The following is an 18708-nucleotide window of genomic DNA, read 5'->3' on the forward strand; positions in this document are numbered from 1 at the left end:
AATAATTTGTGACTTCAGAAATTTACACGCTGTTGGGAATTAATCTTTGAAAACATTTCTTGCAATTATAATTAATTTCTAAACAAGGAAATATTTAATTTTATATTTAGAATAACACATCAGATACATTTATCATGTAAGAATGCATTTTGAATATTAACTATGGAAAGACCAATGACAAAGTACTGATTTTCCAAGTGCTTTTAGGAGGAAGAAGATGCCAAAGTCTAAGTTATCCAGCAGGAAAGTATGTTATAACTTATTCCTCAGGAAAGGAGAGCCCTGCCCCCCATCCCAGCTCATCAAGTCCCATCAGGACTGAGTCCTCTTCCCCTGTGGTCTGGAAAGATAGCCCCACCATGGGGAAATGATAAAAAAGCAGGCAACAGAGTCCATGTCAGAGACAGCCCTGTTCCCTCTACTAGAAAAATCCACATGAAGCCCGAGCTGCCCATCAGCTACATTTGTGTAGGGTGCCTAGGTCCAGTTCAAGCATGGTCCTTCATTGGGTGCTTGAGTCTCCACAAGCCCCTCCAGGCCCCGGTTAGGCCAACTACCTTTTAATGTGGTGTTTTGCATTAACTGACTCAAGTATTTTCACATACTGTTTCAAAATAATCTTTTACTAAGTAAGTGTTAACACAAAACCCAGACAATTTTACTAGTTATTAGTAAACATTTGTGACAATGATCACAAATAAAACTTCCTGACTTCAGTGGTTTGTTTTTGTTTAAGACAGGGTTGTGCGTATCCCAGGCTGGCCTCAAAGGGCCTTTGTAGCCAGAAATGCCTGTGAATGCCTGATCCATCTCCTAAATGCTGGATTACAGGGCTGGTCTTGTGGCTCTCAGAGCTGGCCCCAGGGCTCTGTATATGCAGGCAAGCCCTCTATCAGCAGAGGTGTTTCTTCAGTGTATCAGTCTGATACAAGTCATTAGCCTCGGAACTTGGGTATTCACATACATGGAGCCCTAAATCAAACTGTTACACAGATGACAATGTCTTCTGTACAGTTAGTTATGGCAGGTTATTTCACAGCAGGCCATGAAAGTTTATTACTAAAAAGTACAAGCCAAACAGGTAAATATACACTGGATGATTTGAACTTGCCTTTATCTACACAACCTTTTTAAAAAGTGCACTGTATAAAGCAAACTACTAAATATTAGGAATATGACGTAGCCCTCTAATCTAGTTTATCAGAGATTAATGAGAATTTGGTTGCAATCAAGCCCCAGGGAGATAGCTTAAGGACTTTTAAAAATAAAGAAAAGTAACTCTTGTATTGTTAGCAGTGTTCTGCTGTCAAAAGAAACACTGCGGTTATTAACTGCAGAACGCAAACTGTGTGCCTGGCACTGGACTAGATGTTTTGCTTGCAGAGTATCAGACTGTTCCTAAGTCTTGTCTGAAGGATGATGTGATTCAGGGAGGTAAGGTTACTTCTCCAATACTGGAGAGGCCAGAAGACTAGGCTTGAACCTCGGCCTCCTACAACCTGAAGCCAGTGTTCTCCGTGCCCACACCTTACTTGCTTTCTCTTTTACTTTCTTAAAAAAGAATGAGCAGAAAATAAAGCAGCATTCAGCCACGGAAGCTGTATTTGAGGAGCAATGATGCGGGGAGCATTTTAAACATTCTTATTTATACCAGGTGTTTCCGACATTTCTTATATAAGGTAGAAAACTTAAAACCTGGTGAGTTTAAAAACGATGCTTCTTATGCATTAGCTGAAGATGCTAGCACTGGCAGTCCTAAAACTTTGCCATTTAGACAATATGAGTGACACATTCACAGGAGCCCTGAGAGAAATCTTAACCCAGGTACAGTTTATGATGGGCTTTAGAAGCATTAGAATAACAGGGATTTTATTTATTATCTAATTTTACACATATGAATGTTGTGCCTGCACAACATGTTGTGCCTGTATCTCTGTGTTTTACATGCATGCCCAGTGTCTACAGAGGCAAGAAGAGGGCAATGGATGCTCAGGAAATAGAGTTACAGACGGTTGTGAGTTACCATGTGGATACTGGGAATCAAACCTGGGTCCTCTGGAAAAGCAGCCAGTGCCTTTATTTACTGAGCTGCCTCTCAAGTCCCCATGCTAGATAATTAAAAAAAAAAAACAAACATGAAACTTATAGCTTTATTAGAACCCAGTCATTCCCTCACTACTCTCCCCACTGCTCCTGTAGGGCCATGATCAGTTCCACCAGAGCATTGCCGTAGCCCTCTTGATGTGGCTCCAACAACCCTGTCTTTATCAAGTACCGGGAGCACATTACTGTGAGTGTCTTTAGACATGTGTCCTATCTCATTTCTTCTTGGCTTAAGACACTGTCAATGATGACACTGTTTACAAGCCAGAGCCTTTATATTCATTGATCTAGGATGCCAGCACTGATCCCCTCCCCCCACTGATCTGTCCTCTCATTCCAGCCTCTTAATAACTCTCGCTGTCGTATATGAAGATTTGGTTTCCCATTTTCACAGCCTGATTTCCCCGCCATGTCCATTGTGCGTAAGGCCACTTGGCATTATGAAATGATCACTATTATTTATTCTTTGCCTCTTTCTTGCTACACCTCTGGTATCTAACATGCTGGTTGAGATACTGTTGCTGTTCTGTGCAGTTATACTAATGAAACAAAGGAATGTGACTCAGAAAGTAAGAACTGCTGTTCGAGGTAAGACAGCACATAAAGTGTGCTGCCCACCTGAAGACTAGGTAAACGCGTATCATTTCTTAGCAGTGTTACCAGAATTTAAGTGAGTAGGAATACATGTATCACAAGAAAGTATGAGGAATAGAAAGTTTTGTAAAAGGGAAGCAGGAGCGGGGCTTGTAAATGAGGCACTTTGGGTAAAATCACACTAAGTAAACGGAAACATCTGTTTAGACTTAGCAGAAAATCTCTAGTGTTTAGCTGTCATTTTAGTTATCTTCAAATTAATTTACTTAAAATATCAAGAAAATAATTATTCTCCTGGGGTATAAAAAGAAACAAATAACAATGCATCTTTCACATTGATAAAAAGAATGGTAAAATGTGGTTACTTAAAATTCTAACATAAATGAATTTTTTACCTGAATGTTAACTGGAGTTTAACTCTATGGCTAACAAATACTAAAGTGGTATTGAGGGAAAAAAAGGGGGGGTATTGTCATGGATCAAGATTTAATATTCTCATTTTTTTCTTTTATGACTTATAGCAATAGAAGTAGATTTCAATGAAAGTGGAGTGCTCCGTGAAAGAGGCTTGAGTCATAAGCGAAGCATAAAAGGTAGTGGAAGTAGAAATCTTTTCAATTTCAGATGAGGCCAAACTGCTTATGACCGTGTTAGTAAGCAGCTAAATAATGAATACAGTTTTGTCTACGTTCATCAAACTGCAAAGAGTGTTAAAGGACAGAAGTCTTACACTACAACCCTCAGCCATTAACTGACAGCCTGAATTCCCTTGTGGCTATGCATCATGTTCCCTTTTCAAAGATTACTACACACACACACACACACACACCTACCTGCATTCATATGTAACTACATGCACATGTATATGCATACATGCAGTGAAAATTTTTGTTTGAAATACAAATCCATTAACATAATTCATGAGGGCTATATAGTCATTTTGATCATTGTATAGAATACAGTATTTTTAACTTGTACTAGTCAACATGGCAGATTACAGTGTGTGTGACACTATTCTTGAGGAGGAGTCATAAACCGATGTGTATTCATCCAAGAGAGAGAGGTAGCAACAGAACCAAGGAAGGATACCACTGAAGTCCAACTAAGGGAGCCAATGAGTTTTATGGGTTGCTTACAGGAATGTGGGTAAGGGGTTTTTTAGAGTAGCAGAAATAACCCAAAGATAGCCAAATGCATCAAAAGGACACCTTCGTATGGGTGAAAAAGCTGGAAATGCAGACCATACCGTGGAACTTACACAAAGCTCAGCATGTTGGAGACTGTCCTTTTCAGGCAGCTCAAATGCTCCACCCTCTTCTAAGCAGCTAAGCTTATCTGAGAGAATCTCTCGTCAGTCCTTTGTGCTTATGTATGCTTGAGGAGTGAGAGACATACTGACTCTAGTCAGTTTCAGCAAGTTCCTGAGGCTTTTGAGTTGCTTATTCCCTGAGCTTTATGAGCTTCCCTGCAGGGTGGAATGTTTAGTATACCCTGAGTCTCAACAAGCTTCCCTCCACGGTTGAGGTTTATCTCCAAGAAATTTGCCTCATGACAGTTATTACAAGTGGAAAAATACCATCAGGTGAGTCTGCTTGTCTTGGTTTGATGAACTGTTGTAGGAGCTTATTTACAAGCAAGAGAAGACAAATGCTACAATTTAGGGGTGCTCTTGAGTTTCTCACAGGCATCTTGTCACCTGCCTTCTCCTCTGAGGAATGTATGACATCTTAGTTTCCCCTAGAGAGAGTGAGAAGGGGAGAGACACCTAGAGGGTGGTATTTCTGAATTGTCGATTCTGCCTGCAGCACAGCAGGTAAAGCCACTTTGCACTTCGTGTATTTCCCACCAATATCCATTTGTGAACAGAATGGAAGGGAGAAGAAGTCACAGTGCGAGAATAAGAATGGTGGGAGATGATGCAGGAAAAAAAAAAAAAAAAACAACCAGTAATCCCCTCTTCTTTGTTTCCTAACCTTTAATACTTCCTATTGTTTCAATCAGAATTGGTGGTGTGTATTACAGAAATGGTGTTTTTCCTGTTCTGAAGTTGTAAATACATGGGAGAAATTAATTAGATCCATACCTTCTTATCGAGATGGGAGAAGGATATTCTATAAAAAAATAGAGAAAATGAAATTTTGAAACTATATTGTCTTTCCTGCTCTCTGGAGAACTATTTTTTATTTTTGAAATTAAAATATAATCACATTATTTATGCCTTCCCTTTCCTGCACCCAACCTTTCTCATGCAGCCCCCAACTCTCCAGAGACAATCCTTTCTTTGTATTTTGTGGTATATATATATGATCTATTGGAGACTGTAAACATTAATAGATACTTCTACAGTGAAAGTAAAAATCAGAGTTTATAAAGACAGCAAACTTGATGTAATTCCTAGGTTGTGCCAAAGACAAAGAGATTTCTGATAGCTAGTTTCTCATAGGAACACACGAGAAAACCTTTTTTTTTTAAAAACTAATTCAAACTTAGAGCACTGCTCTACACAACTCTAGAATTCAAGAGAACAAAATTCCATAACAAGTTTGAATTAAGAATAGAAAAAAATTAGCCATGTGTGGTGATGCACCTTTAATCCCAGCACTCAGGGAGGGAGGCAGAGGTAGGCGGATCACTGTGAGTTTAAGGCCAGTCTGGTCTACAAAGTGAGTTTAGGACAGGCAAGGATACACAGAGAAACCTTGTCTTGAACCCATCCCCCATGCCAAAAAAATTTTAAGATCTCTGCAGAGTTCTTTGATAGCTATCTATAATCAATTTCTCTCTCTCTCATTGGCTCCTCATATTTAATATTGTATTATATAATATAACTGGAAGTACCATTTTACAAATCTCTTTTCTAGTTTTCTTTCTATAAAACTATAAATCTACATGATTCAACTTTATTTTCTATAAAAATATAGATCTGTATTATTATTCAATGAGCATAGTAGACATTTCTAATTTATCTTTTCTAATGGAAGGCAATTTCATCACATGGCACATTTATGTAACTCTCTTCTAGTACTGATTTGGAAGTTCTTCCTCTAATTTATCAACTGTAAATCATATTTTAATAACTAGTTTTGTACTCTATTTTCTTAAATCATATGTACTTTTTCCTTGGGAAAAGTCTCTGGAGTATATGCTAAGTTAAACATATGACATACTTGAGTATTTGATCGATTGTAAATGTTGCCTTTTTAAAGAACTTACCTTACAATCTGACCTGTAGTGTTTGAAATCATCAATTTTCTTGCAGCAGCATTAGCAGTAATTTTTATCATTTGTTATAATTATTTTAAAGATTATATGTAAAAGCCGTTTCCTTTTCAATATAAAGTTTTACACTTAAAATGGCAGCCATCTTACTATGTAGTTTGGGCCATTTTCATGGGCCATAAAAATCATTCCACTGAATCCATTAAAGTATTCAGCTATTAATTCTACTAAATGTTGTCACAAAGAGAAAAGTTTGGAGCATGCCACACTGTCTGGACACAGTCCATGAATGAAGCTGTGTGAGGAGATTTCTGAGAGCAGAGGTACTGTAACCTTTGTTCCTCCATAACATGGATTGTTCTGGGTGGAAGGTGCTTCTGTGCCCCTCCCGGGTGTAGTAAGCAGGAGCAGATTTTGCTCCAGATTACCCATCATTTCATTTTGTTATTAAAAAGTGTTTCCAAGTGTGACTTTCCTCTTGAGTGTACAGAGCCTCAAGTTATGGGAACTTTGCTCATTTGACTTTGCTTAACCCCCAAGATTCCCTCAGAACGTAAACTGATTCTCTGAATGAAGTTGGCTGTTGCAAGAGCAGTTAGACCATCTCATTTTTAGGCCGCGCTTCCTACTGCCAACTAGAGTGGTAACACCACAGTGCCAGAGTTTCCCTCAGGTAATTACAAATCTCTCCCTCTCACTTTTCCTCCTGAACCACATTTGTCAATTTATTAATTAAAAGACACTAAAGATATCAAACAGCACACTGGGTATGACATGTAGATAAATATGTTTCTTGACTCATGGCTGAATAAAACGTTCTGACAAAAGAACCTGAGGGAAGAACTGTTTAATTTTTGACTCATAGTTCCAAGAGATACAGTCCACTATGGAAGGGAAGTCACGGAGGCAAAAGCAGGAAGTGGCTGGTCACCCTCTGTCAGACAGCAGAGAACGCTTGTGCTTAGCTCTCCCCTTTCACTCAGCACAGGACTGCAGTCCACTGCACGGCAACCGCCCACGTCTATAACAGGTCTTCCTACCTCAGTTTACCTGAGGTAATAGTCCACTGAAATGTCCAGATTTCCCTTCTTGGTGCTCTAAATACCAAGTTGCCAATCCATCACACTGTCTGACACTAGTGATGTATTAACAGAACATAAATTGCCATCTGCATGGGTAATGGGTAAACCAGAGATTCAGAGAAGAGAGTAGAGAAGAGAAAATGTTAGGGTCAGATAGAAGGGGAGGAGGTCCTCCCTATCAGTGAAGTAGGGGAGGGGCATAGGAGAAGAAGAGGGAGGGAGGGTGGGATTGGGAGGAAATGAGGGAGGGGACCATAGCCAGGATACAAAGTGAATATGTTGTAATAAATAATAAATACAATTAAAAAAAAAACTATAATGGTACTCTAGAAGCGATGACAAACATGACTCCTCAGACCTCAATCAGAGTAAATCGAAAAAAATGCAGGTACCCAAAATGAGAACAGATGGTTCAGAAATCCACACAGAAACTACTGAGAACCAATGAAAAGAAACACACATACATAGGTATATTATAATGAGCTTGTCTGTCCTCCCACACTCACTCTTAAAAAGCACAAGCAGAAGAAAGAATGTTAATCACATTCCAAGAGCAGTAAAAGTAGCTGGAAAAAATTTTTGAAGAAGCTGTCTACAAATTCTGAGAGAAAATGATCAAGAGAATATCCCTGTATACACAGCAAAACCTTCTTTAAAGGGTAGGGTGCCAGAAAGACATTTCCAGATAAAAATGTTCGTAACTATGGGGCTCTCTTACAGGAAATTCCAAAGAATTATACTTTGGGGCATAATAAAATTGTTTCTAACAATAAGCAAATATTGGTTATTAAATATTTAAATATAACACCCAGTAATTTGTATGATTAGAAAATAAATTACGCAGCCAGAAACCAGATGGTATAGGCTCACAAGCAAAGAAGGCAGTGAAGAGCTGAGGGAAACATATCTGATTTTTGCGTGTAACTTTACAGGTTCAGCCATGTACCTGGAAAATATTCAAATTCACCTGGTGGAAAATGTAAACTATTAGGAGAAAAATATGCAACAGTGATGATGACCTCAGTGAGCTAAAGGAAGAAGGCATTCTGATTGTGTGCCAAAAATAAAATGTAGACTCAAACAGTAAAAGTTTATTTAGTTTCATTGGAGTGCATGTTAATGGCAAAGTAGCTGAACTAACCAAAATATTGTCACACTAAAAAAATTAAAACAATTTACTTTACACTAAAATTCAAGACTATAAAAAGCCAAAAGTACAAATAAACACATATGAGACAGATATAAAAAAGAAAGTGACAATAATTGTCTAAATAATATTAACACAAAATCAACACTAGTTTTCATACGAGTCACTAATACCATTCACAGAAAGACTGAACAATTTCAAGCTTGCCTGCACCTAATAAAACAGCCTCAAAATAGAGAAAGCAAGATGGACAGAAACAGAAGAAAGCAGCAATGGAAGGTCTCCACAGGTATCTAACAAGCAACCTTTGGTAACGGTTAGAAGACACGAATCACATAGATTCTGCTGGCATTAACTACATCCAGGTAGGAGAGCAAATGGAAAAATTTACAACTTTTGGAACATTTTTAGAATTTTGATATTTGATATTTAGCCATAAAGAAATCCTCACAACTTACAAAGAATTGCTATCTCACAGATCACATAATAAAATGAGTTCTGAGCTCAGTTCTCAAGAATTTAAAGAATGGTGAAAAATTCTTAAAAAGGAATCTTAAATGTTTCCTGCATTGAAAATTTATAGTGTGTTGTAAAAGTAACATTTAGGAGGGTATAAAGTCTCAAATGCTTCATTAAAGTAGATATGATCCACTATAAATTAGCAAGGTAGGAAAAAAAATTCCTCAAAATCAAGGAAAAAACAATTAAAGGAAAGGGAAAAAAAAATCCATGACAAGAAGAGGTCAACGAAGTAAACTTTTATGGTGGTAAGGAGATGAGTGCATTTTTCAAAATCAACAGCTGTAAGAAACATAGAGGGCAAAGAGCCACCTTTACTACTTGAAAATGAAAGTTAACCAACCAACATAGCATGAAATGGAACTATAAGGGACTTCTAGATGGAATGTGTATTGTGACCTGGTGACCTGGTGACCTCGGAGAGTTACCCACTCATAGACTAAAGAAAGGGCACACAGTGCTGGATTCTAGGTGGCAGTATCAGAGTGACTTGCTACCTATGCTGGGGTGGTAGTCCTTAGTGAAGAGACAGCGGGTGGCAGTGTTCAGATGCTTCATTGCTGGAAAGAGAAGTGACAGATAAGAATGAAGGAAAAGATAGGATGAACGCTGTAGTCCTGGGTGAACAAGTCCTGGAGACCTTGTTTGTTGGTATAATGTTCTTTTGGAATGTGTACACTTTACCCTTGTTCATTCAAATGCTGATTTCTCTCCCCCATGCTCTGGTTTCAATCCTGACATTGCATTGTGATATTTATTCTAAGCATCACCTGTCTCAGCTTTGTGTAAACATGCCAAAATAAAGCAACTAGCCACAATATTGAGCAAGGGAAAGGAAGCAGGAAGAGAGGGAGGAGGAGCCAGAGGACAGGAAGGTGGGAGGCAGAGGAGGGAGATGGGAAATGAGAGCTGGAAGAGCAGAGCTAGAGGCAGAGGTCCTGGAACAACATGTAGAATGAACTGAACCTAAGATTTCACAAAAAGCAAATATAATGGGTGAATCTAAATGTTAGAAAACTATGAGGGCTTGGAGGTTTAGGATGGAGTAACTATTGCTCAGCATTTTGTTCTAGGTTAACTAAATAAATCCCAGTTCCTGTGTGGTGATTTGGGTGTACAGCTGTTTAGGATTAACCACAGCTTTAGTAAAAGATATAGCAATAGTAAATATCAATAACCACCTACAACAAGATCTTGTTTTTTTCTCTGGCAACAGTGAGCATCCCAAAACACCCCCTTCTTGCAGGCCCTTCTATCCAGTGCTTCAGAAAAATCCCAAAGTTGCTTAACATGAACAGAAAACAGAGGAAACTAATCATCCGGCCTCAGTAACTGTTCTCCAAGATGCAGTCTGTCTCCCTCCCTTCATGGTAGGCTTCTTTCCTCCAGCTTTAGCCTTTTGTTAATCTTCCATCCAGGTCTTTTGTTAATCTTCCATCCAGGTCTACAATGGTTCCAATCAATGTGGTGAAAAGGAGCTGCAAGATTCCAGAGAGTAACTTCTGCCTGAAGCTTGTTTATAGAATGCTCCGCCAACCGGCAACTCAGCATGCTGCTTAGACAGCAAGACCCTAGAGGCTCATGTACCCAATGCCCTTCTCTGACTGATGAAAGAAAATCTGGAATCCAAAACTTTTCCATCATCATACTCAGCCACAGTAGGCAGTATCCAATAAATAAGTAAAATTTAAAGAAACGCTTAAAAAAAAATAAATAAATAAAACATTTGACACCCGAAACACTTCTTGTCCCAAGGGGTTGTGCACTTACACAGTGAATATAAAAGGTCACGACAGGATGCTTCCACAGTATCTTATCAGAAACAAATAGTTCACATGATTTCGTTTGATCTACTTAGGAACCAAAGCAAATAGGTTGCAACATTGTTCTTAGTCACAATGAACAAGTAAGAGGTGTGGAGCAGAAAGATCAGGACCAGTTGTTCAAAGTCAGAGGGCCGGTGTGTAGAAGAGCCAGAGGGAGCAGCACAGATGCTTTGTTTGCATCTAAGTGCTGTTGGGACGTATCAGGCCTCCCCTTTCCTCCACGCTCTTTATTTTTCTGTTGTGTTAAGAGTGTATGTTTGCCAGGTGTGGTGGGGCACGCCTGTAATCGCAGCACCCAAGGAGGGGGCAGAGGCAGGAGGATTTCCATGAGTTCAAGGCCAGCCTGGCCTACAAAGTGAGTCCAGGACAACCAACGCTATACAGGGAAACCCGATCTCAAAAAACAAACAAACAAGCAAGCAAAAAGATACTTACCATGCATCATGTTGAACTAGGTTGGACAAGTAAAGATAATGCTGAAAATGTGTGTCAAAGCAGATTTAGGGATGTTCTATATTTTTTTCCAAAACTTTAAAAACCACGTGACTCGCATTAGAAAGGCATTCATTCATATTATATTTTTTCAGCCTTGTGCATTTAACACACAGGCTGGAATCTGTCAGGTAAGCCGTATTTTAGGGTCAACCTGCTGATGGCATTTGATCTGACTTCCCACTCGTTGGAAATGAACTTCTACGCTTAAAATTTTGGTGATATTTATATCTGATTTTTTTTTTACAGGGTCTCATGCATGTTGGCCTCAAGCTAGTGATGTGATATAGGATGATCTTGACTTCCTGGTCCTCCTGTCTCTTCCTCCAACATGCTAGGATTACAGTCTTATATATCATTTCCTTAAGCTGTAGTGAACATTAGTATTATCCTCTGATTCATTATTAGTGATTTTACTAAAACATGCATTCTTATATCTGAAATTAGATTGGAGAGGTAGAGACATAATCTCCAAAATGACAATCAAGAGGTATGTTAGCATCCACGAAGACAGAAGTATCAAAATATTATGATCTGTCAGATGTCCAGTGAGGTTTTCTACTCCCCTGCTATGATCTAGAAGCTGCAGATCAAAAAGGTGATTTTTATACATACTACAGTCACATTGGACACTTTTACCTAGTATTTGAAAGCCATCACATCAGAGCTCTCCTTTGATAGTCTTGTAGCAGATCCAGGTGTCTTTACTGAAGGAAGTGGATGCGTGACCATACTGTAGGTCTTATATTAAATTGGGACATAAAAGCCGTTTTATGTGTAGCTTTCATTTCTCTACCCTTGGCTTGACTTACAAAATTAAGACGTATACACACACATATATCAGCCTCGAACTTTGCCCTTAGAAGGTTTTGTTTCTCGCATCTCTTTTCACCTGCCTGTCAGCGCTCAGTGGGACTGTCATTGTGAGGGGCTGTGTTATTCACGGGTGTGTGTGGTTATCTTCCTGAAGGAGTGGGTCTGTTTCTGTCCTTGACTCACTTTTCCTTTCTTCTTTTCTTCTTTCTGCCTTCCTCTGTCTTGGTACCAGCCAGGCCTTTTCTGCTTATGTGTCTTCTTTTATTTCAGAGGGCTATTCAGTGAAGATGCGGCACACAGAACATGCACACCCAGCAGGCTCAGCTCTGCATGATGGGTTGTGCGCCCTGAAAAAACTCACTCCAGACGCTGCTGCTGTCCTTCACATCAGCTAGTAACAAAAGGCAAGCCTTCTTCCTTTTGAATTTTTTGTCAGAGGTGGTTTTCAGGTAATGAACAAAACGACTCTCTATGTGTCTTGACAGATGTAAAACTGATCAGAAAAATGATGATGACAGACTGCAGAAAAGTTGGGACTTGATACTGACATAATTCTTAACAAATCTCCAGACAGACAAATATCAGGCACGGTAGATGTACCACAGTAGCACATTCTCAAGAAAGATATGATTAAACTACAATATTCTCAGCAAAGAAATTAGTAATATAATCACACACATGCTGCAATACTTGGGCTTAGCAGGAGGTAGAATGGCTGAACCACAGGCTTTCTGTATTTTGTCCTTTCTTGCAGCTTACGCCTTTCTGGGCATGATGGAGAGGGGGCTCAGGAAAGCTCACCAGAATAATAGCAGCTTATGCTGATGGAGCCCCTATGGGCTTCTCTAGGGCCTTGACATTGCTGTCCCTGTCTTTCATACCTAAGAACTCTGAATCCCAAGAAGGTTAAGCTGTTTTCCAAACCAGTTTAGTCTTTCAAATTTCAAAGCCAGGATCCCGGTAGACATGTTTTGGCCCTTTTATTCTTTGATCATGGGAGCAGGACATTTTGGCTGCAAACATCCTAGGAAATGCCAAAACTCTCAGCTTCTTTTCCATAACATTAATCCCAAGATGAAGCTTGAATTTCCCTCAAACTCTATTTCTTCCTTTCTTCTTTTTTTATGTTGAATCCACCCAAATGTTCAATCTGAGACTGACTCACTGTGTATATTTTAACTTTTTACAAAGTAGACTTAATGGGAAAAATGGGTGAAATATGCAGCGACGTATAGACACATTCTATTTCAAGTTACATGACCCTGGAAGTCCACACCCACTCTAGGGTGTGTGCTAGTATTCTCTTAGCTCTCTCTCCTCTCCTAGCACCCTGCTTATTAATGCACATATACACTTATATATGTAAATATGCTTATATATGTGTATATATACATAAAATCTGCTATAAATAATCTAATGATATATATATATATATATATATATATATATATATATATATACAATTTGTTTCTTAATAAATAACAACTTTGGGCAAGAGAGGTGGCTCAGAGGTTAAGAGCACCATCTGCTCTTCCAAAGGTCCTGAGTTTTAATTCCCAGCAACCACATGGTGGCTCATGCCATCTATAACGAGATCTGGTGCCCTCTTCTGGAGTGCAAGTGTACATGCAGGCAGAACACTATACATAATATATAAAAAAAACAAATCTTAAAAAAAAACAAGATTATGAAGAGAATGATGGATTTGTAGAATAAAGGTAACTATAGCAACCTCAGATTCAAACCAGGTTTCCTCTCAGGCAGTGGCAGGCATTCCTGGGAGCATCAGGAGATTCACATTAAAATATGTCTCAAACACACACATTTGGGGGGCTTATTAGTTGAATGAGTGTTTGCAATTTAATTCTACCTTTCGGCATCAATAACCAAATTAATCTGATTATATAATTTTCTTTGGTCTTGCTTCAAGGAAGTCTCTCCACACATCAGTGAATGCTTTCCAACGCTGGGATTTCATTTAAAGCCCAAGACCCAGGAGACTGCAACGGCCATGAGACATTAGTGGCTTCTGTGAAAGAGCTTTGGACATAGGCTGTCAGGCAGGAGCCTTCAGAATCTCCCAAACCAGCTCTCCTATCATACAATGCACTGAGGGTTCAGTCTGGGAAAATGTAAATGAAACAAAATTAAAACAAAACCCAAACAATAACAACAAAAATAAACTACAGTTGGCAAAATTTTCCTACTACTCAAGCAGAAATGGGCTTTCTAAACATGTGAAAACATGTAAAGATCCCAAGACTAAGACCAACTTTATTATAGCCTGAGGAATTACAGCAGTAGAGATTTTTAGCAGTTTCATTGTACCCGTAATATACAAAGCGTTGCATTAACGAAGAAAAAAGGTTAATGATAATAAAGTTTTAAATTTCAAAACATGATCTAGTAGGATAGAGACAGTTTAACATAGCCACACTCATAAGAAACAGCTTAAGGAATCGACAGATGAAAGACTTTTAGGGTTTGAATGAGCTAAATAAGTGATCTCCCATGAGTTTCGGATATCTTACTGTGAAAGACCAGGAAAACATGAAATATCCCATGGAAATTAACAGGTTATATGGGATAAGACTATATGTACATAAATTTGTAAGAGAGAATGGAACAATAATGGGAAAAATTGATAGCACGGCTCAGAATCTATTTTTAACTTAATAACAGAATGGAAATGAATTACTAAGAGCTTTGGAACAGTATATGGTTAAAAGTTAATTAATTTTGAAGGTGATTGATAGATCACTAATTGAAGAAAAACACAGAGATGAAATCTTTAAAGGCAAAAGAAAACCAAAAAACAAAGAAGGCCAGAATTAGAACAGATAACTGGAAATTAAAAATGGAGACATTTGTGTGGTAATACACAGACATTGATAGTGACAACAATTGTCCTAAGGGAGAAAATAATGCTAAGTTAGATGTCAAGAGGCCATTAGTAAAAGAGATATTGACACAATATATAACAATAAATTCCTTTGTTCATTGAATATTTATGAAAATTTTATTTTGTATCGGGAGTAGTTCTGGCCACTGATAGGAACTATGAGAGTTTTTCTAAAAGCTGGATGAAATCCTAGATTTAATTTTAGATACAGGAGTTTGACAATGTTAACAGAACATTCCAGATGCTAAATGTCAGTAGAGCTGTGTAGCTTTGCAGAATAACTGGGTGGGAATTACCTATAAAGAGAGGTCACAATGGAAGCTTTGGAAGTGGAAAAAAATGTGGGGTGAACAAAAACGAATCTTCAAAACAAGAAACCAGGCTTGGGAACTGAGGTGAGAAAGGTGTTGCAGCGTGCTTAGGAATCTGGAGGACCAGGAAATATTAGCAACAGGATGACTGGAATAAGCAAATGAAGGTGAGAATGAATATATAAATGAATGCCTGAAAGCATGAATGACTGCAGAACACAGGACGGTGAAGTCAGAGGAGAAGAATTATACAAGGGCAATGGCGAGAGAGGTTTGATGAAATCCTAGATTTAATTTTACATCTAGAAGGTTGACGGTGTTAGTAGAACAGCATTCCAGATGTCAACCGGCAGTAATGAAAGCCCTCAGAGTTGACGTGGCAACAATACTTCAGCAGCATTTTTTAATATTACTGTAACAGAGTTTTTAAGTGCCCCACATTTACTAACATGCTTCATTCCCAGTTATAATTCATGACTTTGCTTTTGTTTTTTAATAGATGGGTACTCTACGAAACATGAAGAAATTCAATCCGAGTCACTCAGCTATTAAGTATCTACTTGAACAAATGTGTTCTGAATTCTTAGTTCTTGAACAGTATGCCATTCTGTAAATAACCTGAAACTAAGCCAGGTTTGTGGGAAGAAAAGAAAAAAAAACAAGAAAAGAAAGAAAAACAAAACTGCAGAAACAAGTTATAGAACAATAGTTAAACAAGGTCAAAGACCCTGGTTATGGACCTTGGTTTGAGGAGGAGCCTTAACAAAATTAATCTGGAGTCAGTTTTGTAGGAGAGCCATGTCATGGAGGATTTTACGAGCCTAGAGGTACACAGATACAGAGGGCTACATCAGGTGATTTTTTTTTCTTAGTAAGACACAGATGCATGTTCAATGGCTTAGAATGCTCATGTAGGATACTTGCTCCAGAAATTTAAGTTAGAGAAGGGGCTGGACGAAGTCTCAGCACACATCTGGTGTCTGATCTTGCCTTAACAGTGAAAGTTTATTCCACAAAGCAAAGATCCTTTGCCCTGCATTATCAAGTCAGCAAATCCTACACACACACACACACACACACACACACACACTACAATAGAAACCATCGGGCGGGCACTTAAGCTATGCAGAACCAGGTGGTACTGAAGAACGAAAAGGCAACTTGCACTCTCATGGATATGTTCTCTGTCTCTCTCTTTTTCAAGTGGTTTTGCCAGCAAAAAGAAACATAAAGTGCAGCTCACCTAAATCAACAGTGTATTGATGTACATTTTCCCTTTGTGTGATTTTTTTTTCCTCCTAAGAAGTACCTGCTATTTACAATCCGTTACTAGGTGATAATGGCAGAGCACATACTCTCTGTCTTCCAGGCAACCCTATACATTTCACTGCGTATTTGCAAGTCAAAAATACCTGTTGCCGTGCACGTGAGAGGCACAGAATGCAAAGCTGTAATGGAGCAGGGTGGGGTCAATGACAGCACCGTTTTCTGAATGTTCCATCAGTTCTGTAAGGTAGCAGAGATGCCTGTGACAGCCTCTCACGCCATAGCGGGCACAGTACTCATCCAACACAAAGACTTGGCCAGGGCTGAACCACCCCTGCAGGAGAAAAGAAAACAGACACATTTTCTCTTTTTAGGATTTGCTTTTCTGTTAAGCATATTCAGGTGCTGCTAGCAGCAGCAGCAGCAGCAGCAGCAGCAGCAGCAGCAGCAGCAGCAGCAGCAGCAGCAGCAGCAGCAGCAGCACCTCTCTTGTCATTTGCTTTGTTATTTGCAATTTTAAATGTTATTTTCTGAAGGAATGTCATCAGTTTTGGAAGTGACTTGAGGCACTGGCAGTCTTTGTGACAATGTATCATGGGCACCTTGCCCTTCTCTACTGCCATGCAAAACTAGTCAAATTGTATTCACAAGATTTATTTACATTTGTCAATGACAAAGAGTGATACTTCCTAAAATCTGACTTCTTTATGAGCCAGTTAACAAAGTAGACACCAGCACTGAAACTGACCATTCACTGGAATCATTTTATAACCCAAACTAAAAAGCAAATCTCAGTAACTCTACCAGCGGAGTGCATTTGCATGCTTACGTCTAGAATATCTTTCTGACTTTGCCCTTCTGTGACTGTAAGAGGGTTAGCATTTTCCTGTAGTGGTTTCTTCCCCTGAAGTACGATGCTGACTGAAATCAAACAGCCAGTTTTGAGTAATGCTGGTGGGTAGGGTTAGGTAGAGCAATTTCATAAAATATCATGACAAACTCGTTTACATGTATTAGAATAAAATGATAAAGAGAAGATAAAGGGTTTTAAAAGGATAATTATTTAAAGGATAATAAAAGAACTGTTAAGAAAGAGAGGGACAGGGAAATGACAGGAGAAGGTACTAGGAAAAGGGAAGAAAAGAGGTGTCTCCCCAACCCTCCTGTGGGGACAGGGAAGCCACTCAATGTAACAGCCACATTACAAGGGAAAGCACTTGATGTACCAGCCTCATTACAAATCCTGGGTCTCTGATATTTACAACTGTCACACATGGTACATATTATGACTTAGCTGACATCAGAAATGTGAGCAGAATTGTCCAGGACCACAGAGGAAATTATTTAGTGAGTCCTGATTGACAGCTGAGCCCATTCTATGTCCAAGCACTGTTCCTGATCACATCACATTCCCCTCAGTAGATACAAGGCACATGGCAGCAATTTTTTCTCAGACCCTATTTCCTTTCCATTCCTCTTTTCTCCTTATTCCTTTTTCTCCCTTCATTCCTTTGTCCCTCCATCCCTTTCTCCTTGATTTATTTATATTTTTTAAGACAAACCCTCACTATTTAGCCTTGGCTGCCCTGAAACTCTCTGTATATACAAGGGTGGCCTTGCACTCACAGAGTCCTGCCAAATTTGCCTTCCTCTGAATTCTAAGTGCTGGATTAAAGGTGTTCACCACCAACTCCAGCTATAGTCTCAGACTCACAAACAAATTGATAAATTATCAGTATAAGGATAGCAGTTGATTCATTTCTTCATGTCTATTGGATATCTCCAAAGACTTGAGAACACAGTGTCTGAGAGCTAACAGCAAAGAGAATGTAACTTATTCTATGAAGTTATTATCCTTAGTATCCATTAAAATCAAGTAGTGATAAGAAATGCCATTTCCAACAATAAATAGCTGTTAGCCTTTAATCCCTAGACTCTATGGCGTCAAGAAAAATATAAATTATAACATCAAAAGTTTGTTGTCCATTCAACACAGAGCAGGGAGCAGTTATCTACCCAAATCACCTATGTTTCTACCCTTCTGTCTCTCTGTTCTCTGTCCTTCTCCACCTGTGGCTCTTGTCCTGTTCCTAATATTTCTGTTTCTTCCCCTGGTCACTAATGTTGTCCTAGGAATCGAAGAGACGATGGAAGATAGCAATGCCAGATGAGTAGAAATTTTAAAATGTCTGTGCAGGTATTAGTGAGTCCTATAGCAGAAGTTTTACATCTTTATGTAAGGCCTTCTCTTTGCACTCAGCATTCTCTTGGGGCACTGATAAAGCAGTTCAGCATCTATTCCACTCTATTCTCCTGTCTATTGAGTGACACAGCAGTGGTCTTCGAGTGTGTATAATTTCCAAATTGAGAAGCAATCGATTGGGATTCTTTATCCCTAACCCCAACAACAGTGATTAAATGAGTCAGGAAT

At 38.9% G+C, this 18708-nt stretch overlaps 1 protein-coding gene across 9 annotated transcripts in view; it reads right to left on the reverse strand.

Annotated features, from left to right (window-relative positions):
- Cadps2 (calcium dependent secretion activator 2) overlaps positions 1-18708 on the reverse strand; it is a 520278-nt gene that overhangs the window by 124001 nt on the left and 377569 nt on the right. For all 9 annotated transcript variants that reach the window (XM_060374001.1, XM_060374000.1, XM_060374003.1 and 6 more), the window contains exon 13: positions 16424-16611. In XM_060374001.1, the coding sequence (XP_060229984.1) occupies positions 16424-16611 (188 nt within the window). The remainder of the gene's footprint in view (positions 1-16423; positions 16612-18708) is intronic.

This window comes from Meriones unguiculatus, chromosome 21 (assembly GCF_030254825.1).
Source record: "Meriones unguiculatus strain TT.TT164.6M chromosome 21, Bangor_MerUng_6.1, whole genome shotgun sequence".
NCBI lineage: Eukaryota > Metazoa > Chordata > Mammalia > Rodentia > Muridae > Meriones > Meriones unguiculatus.